The 26866-nt window shown below is 44.8% G+C and overlaps 1 protein-coding gene and 1 long non-coding RNA gene across 4 annotated transcripts in view; one reads left to right on the plus strand and one right to left on the minus strand.

Moving 5' to 3' along the window:
- LOC130294848 (uncharacterized) overlaps positions 1-23908 on the minus strand; it is a 51835-nt gene extending 27927 nt beyond the window's left edge. For all 3 annotated transcript variants that reach the window (XR_008848637.1, XR_008848638.1, XR_008848636.1), the window contains exon 1: positions 23747-23908. This is a non-coding gene — a long non-coding RNA (uncharacterized LOC130294848). The remainder of the gene's footprint in view (positions 1-23746) is intronic.
- On the plus strand, positions 14199-22311 carry HSPA2 (heat shock protein family A (Hsp70) member 2). Its single transcript, XM_056544929.1, has 2 exons — positions 14199-16302; positions 21126-22311. The coding sequence occupies exons 1-2, from the start codon at positions 14875-14877 to the stop codon at positions 21618-21620; spliced, it is 1923 nt and encodes a 640-aa protein (XP_056400904.1). The 5' UTR covers positions 14199-14874; the 3' UTR covers positions 21621-22311.
- Positions 23909-26866: the final 2958 nt, after the last annotated feature.

Genomic DNA, 26866 nt, shown 5'->3' on the forward strand with positions numbered 1-26866 from the left:
TTAATAAGGGGTGCAGTGAGCATTTACACCCCACTGGCGTTTGACAGATCTTTGGAACAGTGGGCTGTGCAAATGAAAAATTACATTTTTCATTTTCACGGACCACTGTTCCAAAAATCTGTCAGACACCTGTGGGGCATAAATGCTCACTGTACCCCTTATTACATTACGTGAGGGGTGTAGTTTCCAAAATGGAGTCACATGTGGGGGTCCATTGTTCTGGCACTATGGGGGCTTTGTAAACACATGTGGCCTTCAATTCCAGACAAATTTTCTCTTCAAAAGCCCAATGGCGCTCTTTCCCTTCTGAGCATTGTAGTGTGCCAGCAGAGGACTTTACATCCACATATGGGGTATGTTCTTAATTCGAAGAAATGGAGTTACAAATTTTGGGGGGCTTTTTTTCCTATTCTCCCTTGTGAAAATGAAAAATTTGGTGGTAACACCAGCATTTTAGGGAATTTTTTTTTTTCATTTTCCCATCCAACTTTAACAAAAAATCATCAAACAACTGTGGGGTGTTAAGGCTCACTATACCCCTTGTTACGTTCCGTGAGAGGTATAGTTTCCAAAATGGGGGTCACATGTAGGTATTTATTTTTTTGCGTTTATGTCAGAACCGCTGTCAAATCAGCCGCCCCTGTGCAAATCACCAATTTAGGCCTCAAATGTACGCTCTCACTCCTGAGCCTTGTTGTGCGTCCGCAGAGCATTTTACGTCCACATACGGGGTATTTCCGTACTCAGGAGAAATTGTGTTACAAATTTTGGGGGTCTTTTTTTCCTTTTACCTCTTGTGAAAAGAAAAAGTATGGGGCAACACCAGCCCAGCATGTTAACATTTTTTATTTTTTTACACTAACAGGCTGATGTAGACCCCAACTTTTCCTTTTTATAAGGGGTAAAGGAGAAAAAGCCCCCCAAAATTTGTAACACAATTGCTCCTGAGTAAGGAAATACCCTATATGTGGCCCTAAACTGTTTCCATGAATTACGACAGGGCTCCGAAGTGAGAGAGCACCATGCGCATTTGAGGACTTAATTAGGGATTGCATAGGGGTGGACATAGGGGTAGTCTATGCCAGTGATTCCCAAACAGGGTGCCTCCAGCTGTTGCTAAACTCCCAGCATGCCTGGACAGTCAGTGGCTGTCAGGAACTGCTGGGAGTTGTTGTTTTGCAACAGCTGGAGGCTCCGTTTTGGAAACTCTGCCATACGATACGTTTTTTATTGGGAGGGGGGGCGGGGAGTGTAAGGGGTGTATATGTAGTGTTTTACCCTTTATGTGTTAGTGTAGTTTAGTGTTCTTAGGGTACATTCACACTGGTAGGGGTTTACAGTGAGTTTCCCGCTAGGAGTTTGCGCCACGGCAGAAAATTTGCCGCAGCTCAAACTTGAAGCAGGAAACTCACTGTTAACCCGCTCGTGTGAATGTACCCATGAATTAACATGGGGGGGGAACCCCCAGCTGTTGCAAAATTGCAACTCCCAGCATGCACAGACAGACTATGCATGCCAGGAGTTGTATTTTTGCAACAGCTTGAGGTCCACAACTACAACTCCATGCATAGTGAGACAGCCTTTTGCTGTTCGTGCATGCTGGGAGTTGTAGTTTTTCTAGATCTAGAGGACCACAGTTTAGAGACCACTGCACAGTGATCTCCAAACTGTACCCCTCTAAATCTTGCAAAACTACAAATCCCAGCATGCCCAAACGGCTGTCTGGGCATTCTTGGAGTTGTAGTATTGCAACATCTAGAGGGCTACAGTTTAGAGACCACTGTATAGTGGTCTGCAAACTGTAGCAGTCCAGATGTTGCTAGGCAACTACTAACCGGCTTCCGTAGTCTGTATGAGGAGCTGCACCAGGGAACCGCACGTCATCGTCGCCCGCCGCCGCCGATCGCAGATAAGGGACCTCCACCGCCGCTGCCCGTCACGCTACAGTTCCCCCGTTCTTCCCGGACTACCATCGGTGGGAAGAACGGGGAAACCGAACATTAACTCCTCAGCCCCAGATCTGCTATTGGTCAGTCGCTTCTGATCGAACAATAGCAGGGATAGGAGGGGTGGCACCTCTGCCACCTCACTCCTATCCCTTCAGGGGGACCGGGGGTGTCTTGGACACCCATGATCCCCCTTATTTTCCGGATTACCTGTGAGCCGTATGACCAAAAATTGCCAGTCCTAATTGACTCTGGACCCCTCTCGGCAATGTGGCGGGATGCCTGCTGAATGATTTCAGCAGGCATCCTGGTCCGGTCCCCGACCTGCTAGCGGTGGGGACCAGAATTTCCACGGGCATACCTTAAGGACTCAGGATGCAGGGCATATGCATACGACCTGTGTCCTGAAGAGGTTAAAGTAGCCATATGCATACAATTCTTGTTAGGTCTCTCTTGATTCCATTGGCAGCTATAAAAATGGGGTGAAATGAAAAAAAAATACGTTATTTTGAAACTTTTTAAAGCTTCCGTTTCTACGCAGTGCACTTTTCGGTAAAAATGACACCTTATCTTTATTCTGTAGGTCCATATGGTTACACGGATACCCAATTTATGTAGGTTTTATTTATTTTACTACTTTAAAAAAAAATTATAATTACATGCACCAAAATTAGTATGCTTAAAAGTTTTTCCGCATACAGGGTTATATGAGGGCTCAATTTTTTGCGCCTTGGTCTGTTGTTTTTATCGGTACCAATTTTGTTTTGATGGGACTTTTTGATTGCTTTTTATTAATATTTTTATGGTATATTAAGTGACCAAAAATTTGGGACTTTGGGATTTTTTTACGTGTACGCCATCGACTATGCGGTTTAGCTAACCTTACATTTTAATAGTTCGGACATTTACGCATGCGGCGGTACCACATATGATGTTTTATTGCATCATTTTATTTAAAAAATAGGAAAAGGGGGGGCTTATTCACATGTATTCTCTTTTTTTATTCACTTTTTCCTTTTTTATTTTTATTTTTTCTAACATGTTATAACATGCAATCTTCTGATTGCATACACTGATTACTGCTATGCCATAGCATAGCATTGATCTCTGTTATCGGCGCTCTTCTGTTCCAGCCTGCTGAGTAGGCATGGAGCAGTAGATCACCGATCGGACGACGAGGAGGCAGTAAGCTGATCGGGACATTGCGATTCTGTCGCGATAGTCCCGATCAGCTCCGCTGAGCTGCCGGGATAGTTTAGACGCTGCTATCAACTTTGATCGCGGCATCTAAAGGGTTAATGCCGGGCATCGGCCTGATTGGCGATGCCCGGCATTAGCCTTGGGTCCTGGCTGCCCATAGCAATTGTGAGCTACGGGGTTTAACCCGTTCTCCGCTTGTGAGAACGGTTTAAACCCCGTTAGCGGGACTCAGGACGTACAGGTACGCCCTGAGTACTTAAGTACCAGGACGTCAGGGCGTACCTGTATGCCCTGCGTCCTTTAGGCTTAAGGACCAAGCCCATTTTCACCTTAACCCCTTAAGGACGCAGGGTTTTTCCGTTTTTTGCATTTTCATTTTTTTTTCATCACCTTCTAAAAATCATAACTCTTTCAATTTTGCTAATAAAATTCCATATTATGGCTTATTTTTTGCACCACCAATTCTACTTTGCAATGACATTAGTCATTTTACCCAAAAATCCACGGCGAGACGGAAAAAAAATTCATTGTGTGACAAAATTGAAGAAAAATTTTCATTTTGTAACTTTTGGGGGCTTCTGTTTCTACGCAGTGCATTTTTCGGTAAAAATTACACCTTTTCTTTATTCTGTAGGTCCATACGGTTAAAATGACGCCCTACTTATATAGGGTGGATATTGTCGTACTTCGGAAAAAATCATAACTACATGCAGAAAAATTTATATGTTAAAAATTCTCATCTTCTAACCCCTATAACTTTTTAATTTTTTCCGTGTACAGGCCGGTATGATTTTTTGCGCCATGTTCTGAAGTTTTTATCGGTACCATTGTTGTTTTGATCGGACTTTTTGATCGCTTTTTATTCATTCTTTCATTATATAAAAAGTGACCAAAAATACGCTATTTTGGAATTTTTTTGCACGTACGCCATTGACCGCGCGGTTTAATTAACGATATATTTTTATAGTTCGGACATTTCCGCACACGGCGATACCACATGTTTATTTTTATTTACACAGTTTTTTTTTTTTATGGGAGAAGGGGGGTGATTCAAACTTTTATTAGGGAAGGGGTTAAATGACCTTTGATCACTTTTTTTCACTTTTTTTTTTTTGCAGTGCTATAGCTCCCATAGGGAGCTATAACACTGCACACACTGATCTTTTACCCTGATCCCTGCAAAGCCATAGCTTTGCATGGATCAGTGAGATAGGGTCTCGATTGCTCAAGCCTGTAGCTCAGGCTTGGAGCAATCAAACGCCGATCGGACGCGACGGAGCAAGGTAAGGGGGTCTCCGCTCGCGTCCTAGCTGATCAGAACATCACGATTTTATCCCAATGTCCCAATCAGCCCAACTGAGCTGCCGAGAAGCGTTTACTTTCACTTTCAGACGCGGCAGTCAACTTTGATCACCGCGTCTGAAGGGTTAATAGCGCGCGGCACAACAATCGGTGCCGCACGCCATTAGCCCAGGGTCCCGGCTGTTAAAGATTAACAGCCGGGACCGACCCGGTGTGATGCAGGTTTTTAAACATCGGGACCGGATGAGGGGCGTACAGGTACGTCCTTCGTCCTGAAGGAGTTAAGGACCAGAGCATTTTTTGCAAAAAAAATCACTTTAAGCATTAATTACTCTGGGATGCTCTTACTTATGAATTTTATTCCGAGAATGTTTTTTTCGTGACATATTCTACTTTGTTAGTGGTAAATTTTCGGCAATACTTGCATCATTTCTTGGTGAAAAATTCAAAAATGACATGAAAAATTTGAATATTTTGCATTTTTTTTACTTTGAAGCTCTCTACTTGTAAGGAAAATGGACATTCCAAAAAAATTATATATTGATTCACATATACAATATGTGTACTTTATGTTTCCATAAGAAAGTTGACATCTTTTACTTTTTGAAGACCTTAAGGCTAGGTTCAGACTAGGGAATCTCCGGGCAGAAAATTTCCACCCGGAGATTCCGAGTTCCACCTGCGCCGACTGAATTAGTCGGCGCTAGGACCGCGCGGACACTGCAGTCTCCTATGTTCCGCTAGGATTTCCTCCTGAAGAAAGAGCAACCTCTTTCTTCAGGCGGAAATTTTCTAGCGGATTTTTCATCCGGATTTTCCACTTCACAAATTCCGAAGTGTGAATTTGTGAACGGAAAACCATTCACTACACTATGCATTATAGTAAGCGGAATTTATGCCGGAAATTTCAAAGCGAAATTTCCGGCGGAAATTCCGTAGTCTGAACCTAGCCTAAAGGGCTTCAAAGTTTAGCAGTAATATTCACAACTATTTCAAAATCAGATTTTTTTAGGGACTAGATCAATTTTGAAGTGAATTTCAGGGTCTTTATGTTCGAGATACGCCATAATGGACCCCATTATGATAACTGCACCCCTCAAAGTATTCAAAATGACATTTAGAAAGTTTGTTAACCCTTTAAGTGTTTCACAGGAATAGCAACAAAGTGGAGGAGAAAATTCAAAATCTTCTTGTAGACCTTTTTTTTTTCCATTTTTACAAGGGGTAAAAGGAGAAAAGCCACCAAAATGTGTAACCTAATTTCTCCTGAGTAAGGAAATACCTCATATGTGGATGTGAAGTGCTCTGCTAGCAAACTACAGGGCTCAGAAGGGAACGAGCGACAATGGCATTTTGGAGAGAGAATTTTGCTGAAATGGTCTTTTGGGGGCATGTCGCATTTAGGAAGCCCCCATGGTGCCAGAACAGCAAAAAAAAAAAGCCTACATGGCACACTATTTGGGAAACTACACCCCTCAAAGAACGTAACAAGGGTTATAGTGAGCATTAACACCCCACAGGTGATTGACAAATTTTTGCCAAATTTGGACGTGAAAATGCTGGTGTTACCCCAAATTTTTCATTTTCACAAGGGGTAATAGGAGAAAAAGCCCCCCAGAATTTGTAACCCATTTTCTTCTGAGTATGGAAATACCCCATATGTGGATGTAAAGTGCTCTGCGGGCACACTAAAGGGCTCAGAAGAGAAGGAGCGCCATTGGGCTTTTGGAGAGTGAATTTGGTTGGAATAGAAGTCGGGGGCCATGTGCATTTACACAGCCCCCATGCTACCATAACAGTGGACCCCTCTACATGTGACCCTATTTCAGAAACTACACCCCTCACAGAATGTAACAAGGAGTGCAGTGAGCATTTAAACCCCACTGGCGTTTGACAGATCTTTGGAACAGTGGGCTGTGCAAATGAAAATTTACATTTTTCATTTTCAGTGACCACTGTTCAAAAAAAATCTGCCAGACATCTGTGGGGTGTAAATGCGGTGGTCAACACGACCCCTTCCTGGGGGCTGCCAGGGCCCCATACAGGAGATCGCGGGGGGCTCCAGCGGTCGGACTCCCCGCAATCTGAAACTTATCCCCTATCCTTAGAATAGGGGTATACGTTTTTCAGGACTGGACTTCTCCTTTAACATCCCCATATGGGGTATTTACTTACTCAGAAGAAATGGTGTTACAAATTTTCGGGGGCTTTTTTCCTATTACCGCTTGTGAAAAAGAAAAATTTGGGGTAACACCAGCATTTTAGTGAAAAAAATCCAATTCTTCATTTTCACTTTCAAAATGGGGTCACATGTCCGTGCTTTTTTTTTTTTTTTGCGTTTATGTCAGAACTGCTGTAACTATCAACCACCCCTTTCCAAATTTCCAATTTAGATCTCAAACGTACATGGCGCTCTCACTCCTGAGCCTTGTTGTGCGCCCACACACCCACATATAGGGTATTCCTGTACTCAAGAGAAAATTAGTTACAAATTTTGTTTTTTGGAGCAACACCAGCATGTTAGTGCAAAAAATAAAAAGAAATTACACAAACATGCTGGTGTAGATCCCAACTTTACATTTTCATAAGGGATAAAAGGAGAAAAATCCCCCCAAAATTTGTAAGGCAATTTCTCCTGAATAGGGAAATACCACATATGTGGCCCTAAACTGTTGCCTTGAAATACGACAGGGCTCCAAAGTAAGAGAGCCTCCGCCACCAAAATACCCTATGGCGTTGTTTCCCAAACAGGGTTCCTCCAGCTGTTGCAAAACTCCCAGCATGCCTGGACAGTCAGTGGCTGTCTGGCAATACTGGGAGTTGTAGTTTTGCAGTTTTGCAACAGCTGGAGGCTCCGTTTTGGAAACAGTGCCGTATGAGACGGTTTTTATTTTTATGGGAGGGGGGGGGGCTAGGAATCACTGTAGACCCCCTGCCCGTGTGAATGTACCCTGTGCAAACCTCCAGGCACTGGCAGACCACATGCTGTGAGTTGTAGTTATGCAACAGCTGGAGGGGCACACTGGTTGTGAAACACTGAGAGTTTTTTTTACTTAACTCAGTGTTTCCCAACCAGTGTGCCTCCAGCTGTTGCAAAACTACAACTTCCATCTCTCAGTGCATGCTGGGAGTTGTAGTTTTGCAACAGCTGGAGGCACACTCGTTGCAAAACACTGAGTTAGGTAACATACTCTGTGTTTCACAACCAGAGTGCCTTCAGCTGTTGCAAAACTACAACTCTCAGCATGCATTGACAGCCGGAATGCTGGAACTTTTAGTTATGCAACAGCTGGAGGCACACTCCTACAACTCCCAGCATGCCCTTTGGCTGTCCATGCATGCTGGGAGTTGTAGTTATGCAACAGTCGGAGGCACACTTTTTCATAGAAAAAAATGTGCCGCCAGCTGTTGCAAAACTACAACTTCCAGCATGCCCAGACAGCCAAAGGGCATGCTGGGAGTTGTAGTTGTGCCTCCAGCTGTTGCAAAACTACAACTCCAAGCAGGCCCTTTGACTGTGCATGCTAGTTGTTGCTAAGAAACAGCAGAAGGCAAACAGGCCTAACCTCCTGCTATATCCTGCCGCTCCTCTGTTGCTGCCACTCCTGACGTCTCCACTGCCGCCTGAAGGGACCCCTGCCGACCTCCGGAGAGGTAAGGGACCTCCGCCTGCCCCGATCACCGCCCAGCAGGATAGTGATTGGTTGGTCATCCCAACCGACCGATCACGTGATGGTGAGGTGGCACCCATGCCAACTAACTCCTGCTGGGCAAGCGTGATTGATGCTGTCTCAGACAGCATCAATTACCTTTTTTTTCCGGGTCACCGGAGACCAGATTGACCCGAAATCGCTGCAAATTGCCAGACTTAATTGCCCAGCGATTTGTGGTGATTGCCGGCATGGGGTGGTCTCAAGACCTATTCCCCCCCCCCCCCCCCCCCCCCAGAGCTTTGCACGGGATGGGATGCCTGCTGAACAATTTCAGCAGGCATCCTGTTCCGTTCAATGCCCGGTTACCGAGTGTGAATGGAAATGTCAAGGGCATACAGGTCCTTAAAAGGGTACTCCGGCCCTAAAACATCTTATCCCTATCAAAAGAATAGATTCACACCTGTCAGTTATCTTTGATGCATTTACTGTGCAGTTAAATGCATTATATTGTTCCCTGTTATCAACCATGACAGAACTACCAAATATATAAAAATAATTTAGATAAATGTACATTTTTGTAATGTATAGTTGGTCGAGTCTGCTATAGCAAGAGCCACTGCTTGTTAGTCATTGTCCACTGTGTCTCATAGAAGGGTCATGTGTGGGGCACCCCAACCCTTATCCACATGTCCACATGCTCTGAAAGACATTTGCCCAGGTTTTGTCCTGAAGGGATAGACTCTCTAATGCTGCAGTCATTGCTGCAATCTGTAGGGCCTCTTGGAATATCTCTTTAATCTATCTACTAAAGCAATGATTCATGTTCCTTCTGGCTCACACAGCATTTGTAATCTGCTTTGAGCCACACATACTTGTGGCTAGTCACAGGAATTTTGTAGGAGTGGCAACATGGAAAACCAACAGCAACTGCAAAAGCTGGAAAAAGCCCAAACCTAAACTTGAGCAATGCTCTCAGCTTCAAGGTTGTCAGCTTTCTTCTTACATATGGTCCAATCTGTGGACCTCCAGCTGTTGCAAAACTGCAACTGCCAGCATGCCAGGACAGGCATTAGCTGTTAATACTCCTTTTATTCTGTGACAGACAGCAGAATATAAGAGACAGGCAAGGAAAGTGTGTGGCTTTTGGTACCAATAGAAAAAAACAGTTGATCCAGCAATTCCTTAAAACACCAATTCTTTATTCCAAACAGTTAAAAGTTGCAGGATGAGTACACATCACACCACCCAGCCGGTGAAACACTCCAAATGGACGTGTTTTGAGCGCATGTGCGCTCTTCATCACCATGGGTCCTGCAACTTTTAACTGTTTGGAATAAAGAATTGGTGTTTTAAGGAATTAATGGATCAACTGTTTTTTTCTACTGTTATGCACCAAGCTGGGCCAGGCTTAGGATCCGTGCAAGACCATAGGGAGGTGAGCTGAAGATCTTTTTTGTATTTTCAGTGTGGCTTTTGGTGCCTCATGCCGTCCATATGTTGTGGCTCACATGGGCCAATTGAAGACCAATAGTACGTTGTACATTCATTTTATAAATATAAACATTCATAGCATGTATAGCAAAAAAAAAAATAATTTTATATATTTGTGGGGTAAAATAAGAAAAAAGCAATTCTGCAATTTTTGTTTAATTTGTGCAGTTTACACCTCAAAGGGTTATTCCGCCCCTAGACATCTTATCCCCTATTCAAAGGATAGGGGATAACATGTCTGATCATGGGGGGGTCACCCATGATCTCCAGGCTGACACCGCAGCGTTCTGAACACAGGTCACGGCACACCCCTTCCATTGATGTCGATGGGGAGGGGGGCGTGACGGCTTGTATATAGCCTCATGCCTCCTCCCATGGACATCAATGGAGGGGTTGTGACGGCTGCGGTCGCTCATTATCTGGCATGGAGTGGAGTTTGCTTCTTGCACCCAATGACTGGGGTGCTGCACAAGAGATCATGGGGTCCGGCCACTGGGACATCTTATCCTTTGGATAGGGGATAAGATGATTAGAGGGGGGGGGGGGGTACCGCTTTAAGTGACATCTTTGTTCAATGGATCAGTACAATTACAAAAATATTCCATTTACAAAGCATTAGTTTTATTATGCTACTTTTAAAAAGCTTAAACATTTCTTTAAAAAAAATTATATGGCTAAAATTGCCTGATTCTGGCCACTATTACTTTTTTATTATTTCATCTACGGAACTGTGATATGCAGATTTTATCTGTATTTTGGGGTAAATATTTTATTGCAATTTTTTTCTGCTTTTTTTTATTTATTTTTTTACAAAAATCACACTGTTTACTATGTTTGATTATTATTATGTTTTATTTGTTCACAGCAATACCATTCTTTTATTTTTATTTTTTTTTTGCAAAATGGAAAAGGGGAGTATGGCAGTTATGAAGGAGTGATTTAATTACCCAAACTACAAAATTATCATGTTAAATAAGCAAAAAATAAAAATAAACTAGAAATAGTTTTTGTTCATCCTGTGTCTACAAAAAATTGGAATAAAAAGTAATTCAAAAGTTTATGTACCCCAAGATGGAACTTATTAAGAAGACAGGTCATTAGATAAAGAAAAGGCCGTCACACACTCACTGGAGAAAAAGTAATGCCGACACAAAAACATATTTTTATGAGTCAGTTATATTGTTTAACCCCTTAACTGCCAGAGACGTAAATGTACGTCCTGGTTTGGAGGTACTTTGCGCACCAAGAAGTACATTTACGTCCTGTGTATGACCGCGAGCATCAGAACGGTACTCGCATCATACACGGCAGGCTAGCAGCCGGGGACCCGCCGGTAATGGCCGACATCCGCGATCGTGCGGATGTCCGCCATTAACCCCTCAGATGCCGTGATCAATACAGATCACAGCATCTGCGGCAGTTCGGTACTTTAAATGTATGATCGGCCTGGCTCCGGCCATCTCCCGGGGTCTTCTGCTCTGGTCTGAGATCGAGCAGACCAGAATAGAAGATCACCGATAATACTGATCGGTGCTATGTCCTATGCATAGCACTGAACACTATTAGCAATCAAATGATTGCTATAGATAGTCCCCTATGGGGACATAAAAAGTGTAAAAAAAAAAGTTGAAATATGTAAAAATAAAAAGTAAAAAAAAAGTGAAAAATCCTCTCCCCCAATAAAAAAATTAAATTGTCTGTTTTTCACATTTTACCCCCAAGAAGCGTAAAAATTTTGTTTATAAACATATTTGGTATCACCACGTACATAAATGTCCGAACTATCAAAATATAATGTTAATGATCCCATACGGTGAATGGCGTAAACGTAAAAAAAAAAAATGTCCAAAAATGCGACTTTTTTGGTCACATTTTATTTTTAAAAAATAATCTAAAAGTTTTATATATGCAAATGTGGTATTGATAAAAAGTACAGATGACGGCGCAAGAAATGAGCCCTCATACCGCCCTATATACAGAAAAATGAAAAAGTTATAGGTGGTCAAAATAGGGCAATTTTAGATTACTGATTTTGTACAAAAAGTTTTACATTTTTTTAAGCAGTACAAAAATATAAAAGTATCTAGCCATGGGTATCATTTTAATTGTATTCACCCACAGAATAAAGAACACTTGGCATTTTTACCATAAAGTGTACAGTGTGAAAACAAAACCCTCCAAAATGTGTAAAATTGTGGTTTTCATTTAAATTTCCTCCCTAAAATATTTTTTTTTTGGGTTCGCTGTACATTTTATGGTAAAATGAGGGGTTTCATTACAAAGTACAATTGGTCATGCAAAAAACAAGCCCTTATATGGGTCTGTAGATGGAAATATAAAAGAGTTATGGATTTTAGAAGGCGAGTAGGAAAAAACTAAAACGCAAAATTAAATTGGCCTGGTCCTTAAGGTTAAAGGAGAACTCCACAATATAAAAATTGTCCTCCATGCTGCCAGCAGAAAAAAAAATAAAGATTTACATACCTTCCTTCGCTCCCCCGGGGCCTCCGGTAACCCACTCCGGTCACCGCCGCTATCCTCTTCCTGGTTGCCGGTGGTCGGCGAGTCATACTGCGCTCAGCCAATCACCGGCAACAGTGAAGTCCCGACTCGGCCGGCGATAGGCTGAGCAGCAGTGTGAGAACGCTTCAAGACACAAAATTCATCACTACACCGCCACCTGCTGCCGGGGCCGTAACCATCACACTGCCGCTCAGCCTATCGCAGGCAGAGCCGGGACTTCACTGCAGCCGGTGATTGGCTGAGTGCAGTATGACTCGCCAACCACCAGCAACCAGGAAGAGGATCGCGGCAGAGACCAGAGCCGGTTACCAGAGGCCCCGGGTGAGCGAAGGAAGGTATGTACATCTTTATTTTTTACTGCCGGCAGTATGGGGGGACAATTTTTACATTATGGAGTTCTCCTTTAAAATGGACTTGGTCCTTAAGGGGTTAAATGTAGTATACCATAAATAAGTATATGAGGGGAATTTAGCATTGGTTTGCCACAGTTTTTTGGTGGTAAAAAGTCGCAAAATTTTGTTTAACAAGTAAACCATAGAAATGGTCTGCTGAAGTGAAATTTTAGGCAATGTGGACCTGCACAGCATTTCTGAAATACCCTGTGTACAGATGGGAAGGCCTGGAAAAAATAAAAATAGAAATAAAAAATATGGAAAAACTACTTTTTTGCTTTTTGTATAAAATATGTTCTTTCAGGTACCCTTTTTAGGTTCACATGTGGATATTTTCTGCTGCAGATTTGCTTCAGCAGATTTTGCTGCCCATTGACTTCAACAGGTAGCAAAGTCTGCTGCAGCATAAAATAAGCACATGTGTGAACGTACCCTTAGGGCAAGCGTATTTCCTTTAAAACTCGCAGCAGGTTTCCTGCTGCAAATTTGAAAGGGGGCAGGCTCTCCGTTGGCTGTCCTATGGAAATTTTCTAGAGATAAAAGAGACAGGCGCTCCATAGAGTAGTAACGTTGAGATCCCGTAGTGAGGTAACAATATAGATAAATTGCTCACCCTGGTTGGTTGTGCATCTTCATTCACAACAATGATGTAGGCGTAAAATAATAATAGGTCGCCTGCTGCCCTCCGGTAGATATACGGCAATATTAAGGAAAGACTTCAAAGGAACCCGGCTCCACGGCGCTGAACGACCACAACAGGTGAACCATAAAAGGGAGTTTATTTAACCAGAATGCAACGCGTTTAGCTGTGCATGCGAAGCTTCCTCAGGCATGACAGGTGGAGAGTACAGCAGATTTAAATAGGTAAAAGCATTAACCCATTGGTTGACAGAACATCAAAAGGTAACCACCCCGAGTGCATTCACACCACGTTTTCGAGATCTGGCTGCCGGATCTGCCTGGGAAATTCCAAAACTGGGCACTACCATATGCCAGCCAGACCGGCGCCGAATCTCATTCATTTAAATGCGTCGACCGGAGTCAGATAGTGACTCCCATCAGCTCATTTTTAGCCTGTATCCGGTTTTGTGGGCAGACTGAAAACCGTAGTATACCATGTTTTTCAGTCCGGCCACAAAACTGGATACGGGGCAAAAATGGGTCTACCGGAGTCACTATCTGCGGATAGGGGATTTTTTGGGGTGAGACTTCTCCTTTAAGGGCGCCGGTTGTTAAAGGGACATACCTACAGAACTACAACTCCCATCATTCCCGGACAATGATTAGAGTTTACATAGTGCAGCAGCTGGGGAGCCATAGGATGGGGAACACTATTGTAATGCTACATCTATTTCAGTATATTCCAAACAGTGTGTCTCCAGCTGTTGAAAACTATAACTCCCAAAAGCCAACGGCTGTCCGGGCATGCTGGGGGTTGTAGTTGTAGTTTTGCAACAGCTAGAGACACACGGGTTGGAAAACACTGCTCTAGTTCAGTGATTTACAAACAGTGGACCCCCGGTTATTGCAAAACTACAACCCCCAGCATGCCTGGACAGCCGTTGGCTGTCCGGGCATGCTAGGAGTTGTAGTTTTGCAACATCTTGTGGTCCATAGTTTGGAGGCCGCTGCTGGAGATCTTGCATATGTAAGCCAAAGGCTATCAGGGCGTGCTGGGAGTTGTAGTTTTGTACCAGCAGAAGGCACAGGTTGTGGAAAAACTTAAATGATTTGACTCTTGATGTTCTCACATCTGGGCTGACACACAATCCTCCCATAGTTTATAAAAATGCAGGAATTCTCCATCGGTACCAAATAAGGATAAGCGCTGCCCTGAGGCGCGGAGACGTCTGGCAAGAAACAGGAATAACAAACAACAGTCTACGCCTTCACGTCAAATTACACATTGCCGAGGCACGTGACTATCTCTCTGTTCGTTTATTGGTTAATAGCGCCGAGAATCCCGCCTACTTTAGCAAAACGTGCCAAACTTCTGTCGTTGCTATGGAAATCGCTCCTGAACGACAGCCAGCATCCCACCATGTGTTAACGAAGAGCGTGATTGGTTATATGTCGTCCAATCAGATGGCGCTTTATGCTTCTGTATTTTGACAGCCAGCGTCCCCGTCTTCAGGAAGAGCGCGATTGGCTAGTGAACTAGGGATGCTGTCCAATCAGCGCGTTGTGCAGATGTATGTTTTTTTTCTCCGTGCTAGAGGTTTGTCAACGCTGCTGTATTGTGATTGGCCTGCAGGCTAGACGCTAGCCAATCAACGTAGAGGGCGGGATACTATAAAAACAAGTGCTAGCCGACCCGTCAGGTAGTTGCTCGGTGGTGAGTAGCTGTGTCAGGAGATTTTGACAAGTATGTCAGCCAACGCTCCGTCTGTGGGGATCGACCTGGGCACCACGTATTCCTGCGTGGGAGTGTTCCAGCACGGCAAGGTGGAGATTATCGCCAACGACCAGGGCAACCGCACCACCCCCAGCTATGTCGCCTTCACAGACACCGAGCGCCTGATAGGAGATGCGGCCAAGAATCAGGTGGCCATGAACCCGACCAACACCATCTTCGACGCCAAGCGACTGATCGGCCGACGCTTCGACGATCCCACCGTACAATCTGATATGAAGCACTGGCCGTTCACTGTGGTGTGCGACGGCACCAAGCCCAAAGTCCAGGTGGAGTATAAGGCGGAGATGAAGTCGTTCTTCCCGGAGGAGATCTCGTCCATGGTGCTGATCAAGATGAGGGAGATCGCCGAAGCTTATCTAGGGAAGAAGGTGCCCAATGCGGTCATCACGGTCCCGGCTTACTTTAACGACTCGCAGCGACAGGCGACTAAGGACGCGGGCACCATCGCGGGCATCAATGTGCTGCGGATCATCAACGAGCCCACTGCGGCCGCCATCGCCTACGGGCTGGACAAGAAGGGCAGCGGGGAGCAGAACGTGCTGATCTTCGATCTGGGCGGCGGCACCTTCGATGTGTCGGTGCTGACCATAGACGACGGCATCTTCGAGGTCAAGTCCACGGCCGGGGACACGCACCTGGGCGGCGAGGACTTTGACAACCGCATGGTCAATCACTTCGTGGAGGAGTTCAAGCGCAAGAACAAGCGGGACATCAGCGGCAACAAGCGGGCTCTGCGGCGGCTCCGGACGGCCTGTGAGCGGGCCAAGCGCACCCTGTCCTCCAGCACCCAGGCCAGCATCGAGATCGATTCCCTCTTCGAAGGCATCGACTACTACACATCGATCACCCGCGCCCGATTCGAGGAGCTGAACGCCGATCTGTTCCGCAGCACCCTGGAGCCGGTGGAGAAGTCGCTGCGGGACGCCAAGCTGGACAAGTCCCAGATCCGGGAGATCGTGCTGGTCGGGGGATCCACCCGCATCCCCAAGATCCAGAAGATGCTGCAGGATTTCTTCAATGGCAAAGAGCTCAACAAGAGCATCAACCCGGACGAGGCGGTGGCGTACGGGGCGGCTGTGCAGGCGGCCATCCTGACCGGGGACAAGTCGGAGAACGTGCAGGACCTGCTGCTGCTGGATGTCACCCCGCTGTCCCTGGGCATCGAGACGGCCGGAGGGGTGATGACCGCCCTCATCAAGAGGAACACCACCATCCCCACCAAGCAGACCCAGACCTTCACCACCTACTCAGACAATCAGCCCAGTGTGCTGGTGCAGGTGTACGAGGGCGAGAGGGCCATGACCAAGGACAACAACCTGCTGGGCAAGTTCGACCTGACGGGCATCCCCCCTGCCCCCAGAGGAGTGCCACAGATCGAGGTGATTGGCTCTCGGGAGGTCATTGGTGGGCACAGTGTCACCTGGGTCTGATTGATCCTGTCTTTCCCAACCAGTGTGCCTCCAGCTGTTGCAAAACTACAACTCCCAGCATGCCCGGACAGCCGAAGGCTGTCCGGGCATGCTGGGAGTTGTAGTTTTGCAACAGCTGGAGGCATACTGGTTGGGAAAGACTGGATTAGTGGAATTACGGGAGATTTATCATTCATAACGGTTTTTGTTGCCCTTGGCAACAGTCCACATTACAGGATTTACAGTGTTGTGCTTTGAGTAGTTGCTAGGGGCGACAGACGGTTGTTTTATAACTCCTTAAAGGGGTACTCCGCCCCTAGATATCTTATCCCCTATCCTTTGGATAGGGGATAAGATGTCAGATCGCCGCGGTCCCGCTACTGGGGATCCCTGCTGCGGCACTGCGCTATCGTTACAGCACAGAGCGAGTTCGCTCTGTGCGTAATGACGGGCGATACGGGGGACGGAGCAGCGTGACGTCATTGCTCCGCCCCTCGTGGCATCATGGCCCATCCCCTTAATGCAAGTCTATGGGAGGGGGTGTGATGACCGCCACGCCCCCTCCCATAGACTTGTATTGAAAGGGGCGGGCCGTGACGTAACGATGCTCCGGCCCCTGCTCTGCTTGTCATTACGTGCAGAGTGAACTGGCTCTGTGCTGTATTGATAGCGCAGTACCGCAGCGAGGATCCCCAGCAGCGGGACCGCGGCGATCTGACATCTTATCCCCTATCCTTTGGATAGGGAATAAGATGTCTAGGGGCGGAGTACCCCTTTAAGGACCTGGTCCATTTTGACCTTGACCATCTCTATGGTTTACTTGTTAAACAAAATTGTGGAAAACCAACGATAAATTCCCCCCATATACTTTGTTTTTTCGTTTTTTTCCTCCTCGTCTTCTAAAATCCAGAACTCTTATATTTCCATCTACAGATCCATATAAGGGCTTGTTTTTTGCGTGACCAATTGAACTTTGTAATGAAGCCTCTAATTTTACCAAAAAATGGACTGCAAAGCCAAAGAATAATTTTTTTTAGGGAGGAAATTTAAATGAAATCCACAATTTTGCACCAATTTTGGAAGGTTTCGTTTTCACACTGTACACTTTACGGTAAAAACTACGTGTTCTTTATTCTGTGGGTCAATATGATTAAAATGATAACCATGATTAGATACTTTTCTATTTTTTTTGTACCACTTAAAAAAATCTCAAACTTTTTGTACAAAATCAGTAATATATAATCTCCCTATTTTGACCACCTATAACTTTTTCATTTTTCCAAAGGGCCAATTTTTATTTTTATTGGGGAAGGGGATTTTTAACTTTTTTAATTTATATATATTTTTTCCACATTTTCAACTTTATTTTTACACTTTATGTCCCCATAGGGGGTTATCAATAGCAATCAGTTGATTGTTAATACTGTTCAGTGCTATGCACAGGGCATAGCACTGATCAGTATTATCGGTCATCTTCTGCTCTGGTCTGCTCGATCTCAGACCAGAGGAGACGGCTGGAGGCAGGTGAGGGGACCTCCGGCTGCCATTACAGATGATCAGATCCCTGCGGAAGCGCTGCGGGCAATCCGATCATATATTTTAACATGCGCATTGCCGCAGATGCCGTGATCTGCATTGATTACAGCATCTGAGGGGTTAATGGCGGACATCCGCACGATAGCGGAAGTCTGCAATTACCGGCGGGTCCCCGGCTGCACCTGCTGTGTATGACGCAAGCACCGCTACGATGCTCGCGGTCATACACCGGACATAAATGTACGTCCTGGTATGCTAAGTACCTCTGCACCAGGTCGTACGTTTATGTCCGTGGTCGTTAAGGGGATAAACAGCTTCATAAATCTCTCCCAATTGGGGAGATTTATCAAAACCAGTGCAGAGGAAAAGGTGACCTGTTTCCCATAGCAACCAGTGGGATCACTTCATTTATTTTTCAGAGGATTTTTTTAAAAATGAAAGAAGCAATCGTTGCTATGGGAAACGGGCCACTTTTTCCTCTACTCAGGGTTTCATAAATCTCCCCAAATGTTCTCAAAATCTGAAGTTGCAAATAGCTTTTAGCAGTTTTGAGAATAGTGATGTAGCACCCTCAGCATATATATCTAAGGCCAGGTTCACATCATGATTGTGATGTTTTTATGGCATGTTTATGTTAAATTGGAATTTTGACATGTAAAAAGCACGGGCCCCATTGACTTTAATGGCTAAAAACAGCTAGTAACTATGTTTGGGTCACTTCCTGAACATACTCATTTATTGATGCAAATTCAAAGGAGATTCTGAGATTCAGGAAATTACCCAAATATGGTGACTAGCTAAGGTCGGCCATTAAAGGGGTACTCCGGTGGAAAACTTTATTTATTTTTTTAAATCAACTGATGCCAGAAAGTTAAACAGATTTGTAAATGTCTTCTATTAAAAAAAATCTTAATCCTTCCAGTACTTATTAGTGGCGGTATACTACAGAGGAAATTCTTTTCTTTTTGGATTTCTTTTGTAATGACAACAGTGCTCTTTGCTGACACCTCTGTTCATGTCAAGAAATGTACAGAGCAGGAGCAAATCACCATAGCAAACATCTGCTGCTCTGGACAGTTCCTAAAAGGTGTCAGCAGAGAGCACTGTGGTCGTGACAGAAAAGAAATTCCAAAAGAAAATAATTTCCTCGATTAGTTTAGACGCTAATAGGTACTGGAAGGATTAAGAATTTTTAATAGAAGTAATTTACATATCTGTTTAACTTTCTGGCACCAGTTAATTAAAAAAATAAAAAAAAGTGTTCCACTGAAGTACCCCTTTAAAGTCAACAGGACCTCTGGCTTGTCCGTGCTCATATATAGTCACCCTATTTTTACTGGTTGCCATCATATAAATGCAATGGAAAGCAAATATGTGAGGTGAACCTCGGCTTATATGCCCACAGACTGTGATATGACAGACATACCAAAAGTGAGGCCAGTTTATACCCAGGCTAGACATTCAGGTCAGCGCTCTAGCTCTGTCTTTAAATAACCAGCCCAATGCAGAGGGACTTTTTTATTTATTTATTTTTTTAGGCACCGTCAGCACCCAAGGCATTGCCTCTCTAGTCTCTCCAGTAACTCCTGCAGAAAACGCAATGCAGGAGATTTATTAAAACCTGTCCAGAGGAAAAGTTGCTGAGTTGCCCATAGCAACCAATCAGATCGCTTCTTTCATTTTTCACAGGCCTTTTCAAAAATGAAAGAATGAATCGGATTGGTTGCTATGGGAATCTCAGCAAATTGTCCTCTAGAAAGGTATTGATAAATCTCCCCCATTGTTTTATGTGGTGTAACACATCTATGGGTTACTTATAATTTGCTCCAAGGCGTGTACAAAATTAGAAAAAAAATATGCATTAAAATTAGGGATCGACCGATATCGTTTTTGGCCGATACCGATAATCGGTGCAGGTTAGGGCCGATAGCCGATAACTTATACCGATATTCCGGTATAAGTTATCGGCTATTTAACCCCCTGCGACACCGCTGCAGATCATTGATTTAAAGCGGGCGCTTTAAATCAATGATCTGCAGTGGCTTTTGCGGGGCCATAGGCCACCGCCGCCACCACCCGCTTCTCTCCCCTACCTGCCAGGGTGCTCCGGGCCATCCATCGTTCCTGTAGTGTCTGGGGGCGTTCCGGGTGGAGGGTGGTCCGGTCCGGGCTGTCCTTCTTCTCCGGCGGGCCTCTTCTCCACTCCGGGCAGGCTCCGGCCTAGTACGCTGCATAGACGTCGCTGCGCAGTGACGCCCGTGCGCAGCGACGCACCTGACGTCACGGCGTAGCGGCGTCTATGCAGCGTACTAGGCCGGAGCCTGCCCGGAGTGGAGAAGAAGACCGTGGGAGAAGGACAGCCCGGACCGGACCACCCGGAACGCCCCCGGACACTACATGAAGGAAGGATGGCCTGGACCATCCCCATTACGGGTAAGTTTAATTTTTTTATTCACTCGGAGGGTGGGGGAGGGGCCCGACCGGTATAGCGGTATGGGAAAAAATCCATACCGGTATACCGCCTAGCATCACGGTGGGGGGTGCGACGCGGTGGGTCGAGGGGGTGGCGGTCGCGGTGCGGGGGGCGGGGCATTATCGGCAAGATAATTGCCGATACCGATAATGCCCAAAATCGTGATTATCGGCCGATAATATCGGCCATACCGATAATCGGTCGATCCCTAATTAAAATGGCATGATGAAACCAATCTGTACATGTACCAAACATATTGCATGTAAAAGGGGGAGACTTTTGTTACTTTTGTAATCCTGTAAAAAGCCTCTTTATAGCTGTTATCTGGAATTTTAAAATTTTCGGTTCTGCAGGCAGGGCACATGGGGGAGGCTCCTGCTGCAGCCAGTGTAGGACAGTGAGATGTTGGGAGAACATGTCTGAGCTCCTGGGGCACATAGAGTAGATTTCTTAATAAGATTTTTTTTTTAGTCTTATTTGTAATCTGAGAAAAAAAACTGATCAAAAGAGAGAATGGGAGATGAAAAGAAGGAAGAAAGAGCTGGAAACCTTTATGGGCATTTTTTTGTGTTTATTTATGTGGCTGATTTATGATAAATGTTGCCATTCAGCCACAGATTCCTGCTATTTCCATCTTTAGCATTGTATATAGGTAGAGAAAAATACAATTGTGCCTGTACAAGAAAAAGTTCTATGATTTGGTAATTTGACTGTCCCTTTAACTGTAGGCATTTCTTCTTTGAATAACAAAGGTGTGTTTTATTAATTGTGCATTTCTTGTCAGGTGACCTTTGACATTGACGCCAATGGCATCCTGAATGTGACAGCAGCTGACAAGAGTACTGGTAAAGAAAGCAAAATTACAATCACTAATGATAAAGGTCGGCTGACTAAAGAAGACATTGACCGCATGGTGAATGATGCTGAAAAGTATAAGGAGGAAGATGAAGCCAACCAACAGCGTGTATTAGCCAAGAATGGGCTAGAGTCCTACACCTACCAAATCAAACAGACAGTCGAAGATGAGAAGCTAAAGGGCAAGATAAGTGACCAAGACAAAGAGAAGATACTGTCCAAATGCAAAGAGGTCGTTGATTGGCTGGAGAAGAACCAGACAGGCGAAAAAGAAGAATTTGATCACAAGCAAAAAGAGCTTGAGAAGTTGTGGAACCCAATCATGAGCAAAGTGTACCAGGGTGGAGCTGGAGCTGGGCCTGGTGCCCCTGGTGGTGGTGCAGGAGGAGCGGCTGGGGGCCCCACTATAGAAGAAGTAGATTAGATTTTTATATTTGGGGCTATAGGTTACTTATAGCTTTTTAAGTTGTATTTTGTTAACTTTTCTCCTAAAGGATTCAAGGTCCTACATTTTATTTGTAGCACTCAATAGTGGGAATTAAGATTCTTAAAGGAAACTCCACCTATATGTAATTTTCCACAGCACCGATTAGTGTCAATAATGCCAGTACTCCAGGCACTATGATTGCTTTATTACTAACACATAAAAGATGGCTTTGATCTCTGGTATTTCCGTGCAAATTATAGCGAGTGCAAAGGCATTGCCACTATTAAAACTAATAAAAAAAAACTCTTAAGGAAATTTCCATAAAGGTGGAGATTTCCTTTCATTGTTAACTTTTTTACGTTACTGTTGCCAAAGTCGGTGCATAGCTTTAATGCTCAGGTTACTAAGAGGTTTTTCATAAGTGTCATGACATGTGTACATATGGGAGGGATTATTAGTAATGACATGGTCAGTACAGTTTATTACAAATACTGTTGTTCTTCTCTAACTGGCCTTGTTTAAAAGATAAAGGGGGTATTCCGGCCTTACACATCTTATCCCCTATCCAGTGATGTCACATCTCGGGAGCAGTGCCCAGGCACAGAATGCCAGGGCTGCCCGGAGATCGCAGGGGTCCCAGTGGTGGGACCACTGCGATCAGATATCTTATATCAGATATCTTATCCCCTATCTAAGCCAGACTGCAAGAGCAGATTCAAGGTTGTTTGACAATCTACCGTATTTTTCGTCCTATAGGACGCACCGGCGTATAAGACGCACCCAATAAAGATTTTGAACCCAATAGTGGTCTTCAACCTGCGGACCTCCAGATGTTGCAAAACTACAACTCCCAGCGTGCCCGGACAGCCGTTGGCTGTCCGGGCATGCTGGGAGTTGTAGTTTTGCAACATCTGGAGGTCCGCAGATTGAAGACCACTGCAGAAGGAGGTAATACTCACATGTCCCTGCCGCTCCGGACCCGTCACCGCTGCCCTGGATGTCGCTCCATCTTTGTCGCCGTGTCCCCGTCACTCTGGAACGTCGTTGCGCACGCCGACGCACGTACGCGACGACGTGATGACGAGAAAGCATAGCGCCGGCATACAGGGGATCCCTGAACGGAGAAGACACCGAGGAGGCAGGTAAGGTCCCCCCCGGTGTCCTGTAAGCACTAACTCGGCTATTCAGTCGGGCTGTTCGGGACCGCCGCGGTGAAATCGCGGCGGTCCCGAACAGCCCGACTGAACAGCCGGGTTAGTGTCACTTTCCCTTCAGACGCGACGGTCAGCTTTGATCGCCGCGTCTGAAGGGTTAATACAGGGCATCACCGCGATCGGAGGTGTCCTGTATTAGCCGTGGGTCCCGGCCGTTGATGGCCGCAGGGACCGCCGCGATAGGGGTGTATTCGCTGTATAAGATGCACCGACTTTTTCCCCCCAGTTTTGGGGAAGAAAAAGTGCGTCTTATACGGCGAAAAATACGGTAATGTGAATGGAAGAAGGGTTGGGCATGTGCACACATGGTGCAATGCGCAGCTTTGTTTAAATAAAATATGGAAGAGTCAAACAATACACCATCCTTTAGATGTGTCCTCTGAGATCTGCCCTTCAGAAATGATATATGTAAACTTTAAAGAGGTATACCAACCACCAATATGTAAGTAGTGGGACAGGAAAATACAGTAGCCCTCTAGTAGTCTAGGATTTAAGAAAATAAAAAACATAACTTTTTTTTAACTGATTAGATGGCTTAATCATGGTGACAGGTTCTCTTTAAATACTAATGTTAACAGTGATGCTTCTTCACTACATCCCTTCTTTATTTCCACATGTATGTAATAACCTGGTTTACATCATTTCAGTTCACATTATGTTAGTAACTAAAGGTTAATATGGAGTTTTCCTTTAATTACTCTCCATAGTAAAGGCCAGAATACGTAGACACTTTATAGGTCTCTTGTTTATGTACTACAACTACTATAATCCATAGATGATGACAGTTGTAATTCTGCATCTGTTGCTTCTACCTTATAAAAACCATTGGTAATAACTTTGTTTCAGAAAATATGACAGATTCTAAGGACATTAAAAAGTCTTAACGTTATGAAGCTCATTTCCTGTTACCTCTTAGTAGACAATAGTTTTAATCTTCATTCAGAGGATTGTTTAGTGCCTTGGTGTACAGTGCTTTGCTGGGAGCTTGTTAAAGGGGTGAATTACCAGAATGTGCATTTCATTACTCTTCATATCTTCAAACTCTTCCTAGGATGGTAAATAAATATTTTTTCAGCATGTTGGTCTGCGACTTTTCTTGAGAAACACACACACACATATATATTCTCCAAAGTAAAGATTAAAGGATAGGGGATAAGTGTCTGATTGTGGGGGTCTGACCGTTGGAACCCCTCGCAATCTCCTGTACAGGGCCCTGGCACTGTTCCTGTAATGACGTGTTGCACCCAGCATGGAAGCTGGTCGAAACACGCCATTCCATTCATCTCTAAGGGAGAGGTGGAGACACACGAACGCTGTGTCTCCTCCTCTCCCATAGAGATGAATGGAGAGGGCGTATTTCGACCAGCTTCCATGCTGCGTCCGGTACACAAGATCGTGGGGGGTCTCAGTGGTTGGACCACCATTTTTTTGCCACATATCGCCTTTTAAATGTGCTTATGTACCTTGGGCAACCTATGTGCAGCGATCACTACAAAAATAATGCATTATATCCACCCCCTTCCTCATTGAAGTCAGGGGGTATCTGTTTTACATGCAGATATGCTGGGTACAACAAAAGCTGGTCTTGTTCGGAATTGTTACCTCCATCAAAAGAGCTTGACCTTAGTGAACATAATCAGACGAAAATACAGATGTAGCAGACTTGACACATCACATTACAAAAGATAAGAAATATAGTGCTCCATGGTGTAATAAAAGAGAGTGACCTGTAAGGTGAATATGCAAATAGCAAGGAGGCTCACCTGGTTGAGTTGTGTAGCCACATACACAACAATGGTGAGCGCATATAGTGTCCGCAGCCAGCCAGGCTGAACAATGGAAAATAGGAAGATGGGCTTCAGTGGAATGCCAGCTATCAGGTGGCGCAGGACACAGATGAACCAACAGGTAAGTAACGTGCTTGAGTCGTTTATTCTCCCAACATGCAACGCGTTTCACTCCTACAGCAGCTTCATCATGCCTGATGAAGCTGCTGTAGCAGTGAAACGTGTTGCATGTTGGGAGAATAAACTACTCAAGCACTTTATTTACCTGTTGGTTCATCTGTGTCCTGCGCCACCTGATAGCTGGCATTCCACTGAAGCCCATCTTCCTATTTTACATCACATTACAGACCATGATTCCGCACACACTTTAGTTATATTTATATCAGACCTGTCAGCATCTACATGGGTACAGGCTTCTCATTAAGATCCCAGATATGCCTATTCTGATATCTTTCTAGCCCTTTCCATCAGCAAGATATAAGCTTTTCTGTTAATATGTAAATGGGGCTCAAGGGGAAGATTTATCAAAACCTGTTGCCCATAGCAACCGATCAGATAGCTTGTTTCATTTTTCCCACTTCTTTAAATATGAAAGAAGCAATCTGGTTGCTATGGGCAACTGCACCACTCTTCCTCTGCACATGTTTTGATAAATCTCCCACCGTGTCCAGGGAGTGTTGCCTAGGACTAGCTGCCCCCTCTTCTCTTATTAGCCACCTTGTGCCTGCATGCATATACTTATACCCTGTCTTTGGTTAATAGCAGGCACTGAAGCGATGATTAAAGGGAGAAAGGTTGACTAACCCTGGGCTCTTGTCATACTGAGAATGAACCTCATTTACATATTATAAGGCTTTATATCTGTGCACTGGAAAGTACCATGGAGATATTAAAAAAAAGGTATGCCTTGAATCCTGATAAGAACCCCTATCTAGCCATGGGCTTATCTTACTACCTGTTTAGTCATGGTAAGGTCCACTTGAACTCATTACATGCCATTGAAAATAACCGGTATCTTCACACAGGTCTGTAACATGTTAAAGGGCAAGTGAACATTGATCTGTAGTGATATTCTTGATAATATTTACAACAATTAGATTTGTTTAATACTTGTCTTGGTTGATGCTGATGAATATTGTGACTGAGCTATCCCGTCACCTACCGGACGAAGACGGTAGTGTGAAAGGAGCCTAACAACTCCCAGCCAATGATGGGCCTGCTGAGTCGTAGTTTTGTAACATCTTGTCCACATTTTGGAGGCCTCTGCTTTAGAGGTATTAGTGTGGAGTATTTACTGATGTATACTAGAGCCCTGCATTGGGATTGGGATCCCGCGGGACCCAATACAAAACCTTTGGGCGTGGGCGGTCAGGAGGCTGCTCACTGACTCAGTGGCAGCCCCACCCTCCGAGTACATTCACCAATCACTCACCAGGGTGGGGCTGCTGCTCCTCCTGTCTCCTTCCCACTGCCGACGTAGTTGCCGCCATTTCATCTGTCCTGGCGCCATTCCTTCCCCTGCTCAGCCTGCCTGACTGCCCTGGAGGACTTTTCAGTGAAAGTGACCCTCCATGGTCCTCCACCTTCATTTTTTGCTGCCGCTGCCCGGGCCCCTATGGTGTGTAACAATGCTATCTATACACAGCACACACTGTGCTGCAGCCCCAGCAGTCAACGATCCTCTCAAAGCCTCCATCTGTGTCTGCAGTCTGCTCTGCTATACACATGAGGGGTATGTGCAGAGTAGACTTCAGACAGAGCATTGCACCCTAGTGTCTTCTACAGACCTTAGGGTGCAATACTCTGCACATACCCTCCCATGTGTATAGCAGTGTGTGTAAATTACTATACAGGTGGGGGTATGTGCAGAGCATTGCACCCTAATCTACTACAGACAAGGGTGCAATGCTCTGCACATACCTCCCCCTGTGTATAGCAGTGTGTGTATGTACATTCCTATACAGGTGGGGTATATGCAGACTGCAGAACATTGCACCCTAGGGATTTCTACAGACCCTAGGGTGCAATGCTCTGCAGTATACACATACCCTATGGGAGCTATAACAAAATGTGTAGAAAAAAAAAATCCCTTCCCTAATAAAAGCTTGAATCCCTCCCCCCTGCCTTTCCCACTTTTTAACTAAAATAAAGAGAAAATTAAATTAAAGTAAGTGGTATAGCGGTGTGTGTAAATGTCTGGACTATTAAAAAACAATAATTAAATTCACGGGTCGATGGCATG

Source organism: Hyla sarda, chromosome 11 (assembly GCF_029499605.1).
Source record: "Hyla sarda isolate aHylSar1 chromosome 11, aHylSar1.hap1, whole genome shotgun sequence".
Classification (NCBI taxonomy): domain Eukaryota; kingdom Metazoa; phylum Chordata; class Amphibia; order Anura; family Hylidae; genus Hyla; species Hyla sarda.

Excerpts from the sequence above, each read along its gene's own strand:
- HSPA2 (XM_056544929.1), top strand. The coding sequence starts at position 14,875 with ATGTCAGCCAACGCTCCGTCTGTGGGGATCGACCTGGGCACCACGTAT. Across the intron at positions 16,303-21,125 it reads GAGGAGTGCCACAGATCGAG|GTGACCTTTGACATTGACGC; the intron begins GTGATTGGCTCT and ends ATTTCTTGTCAG.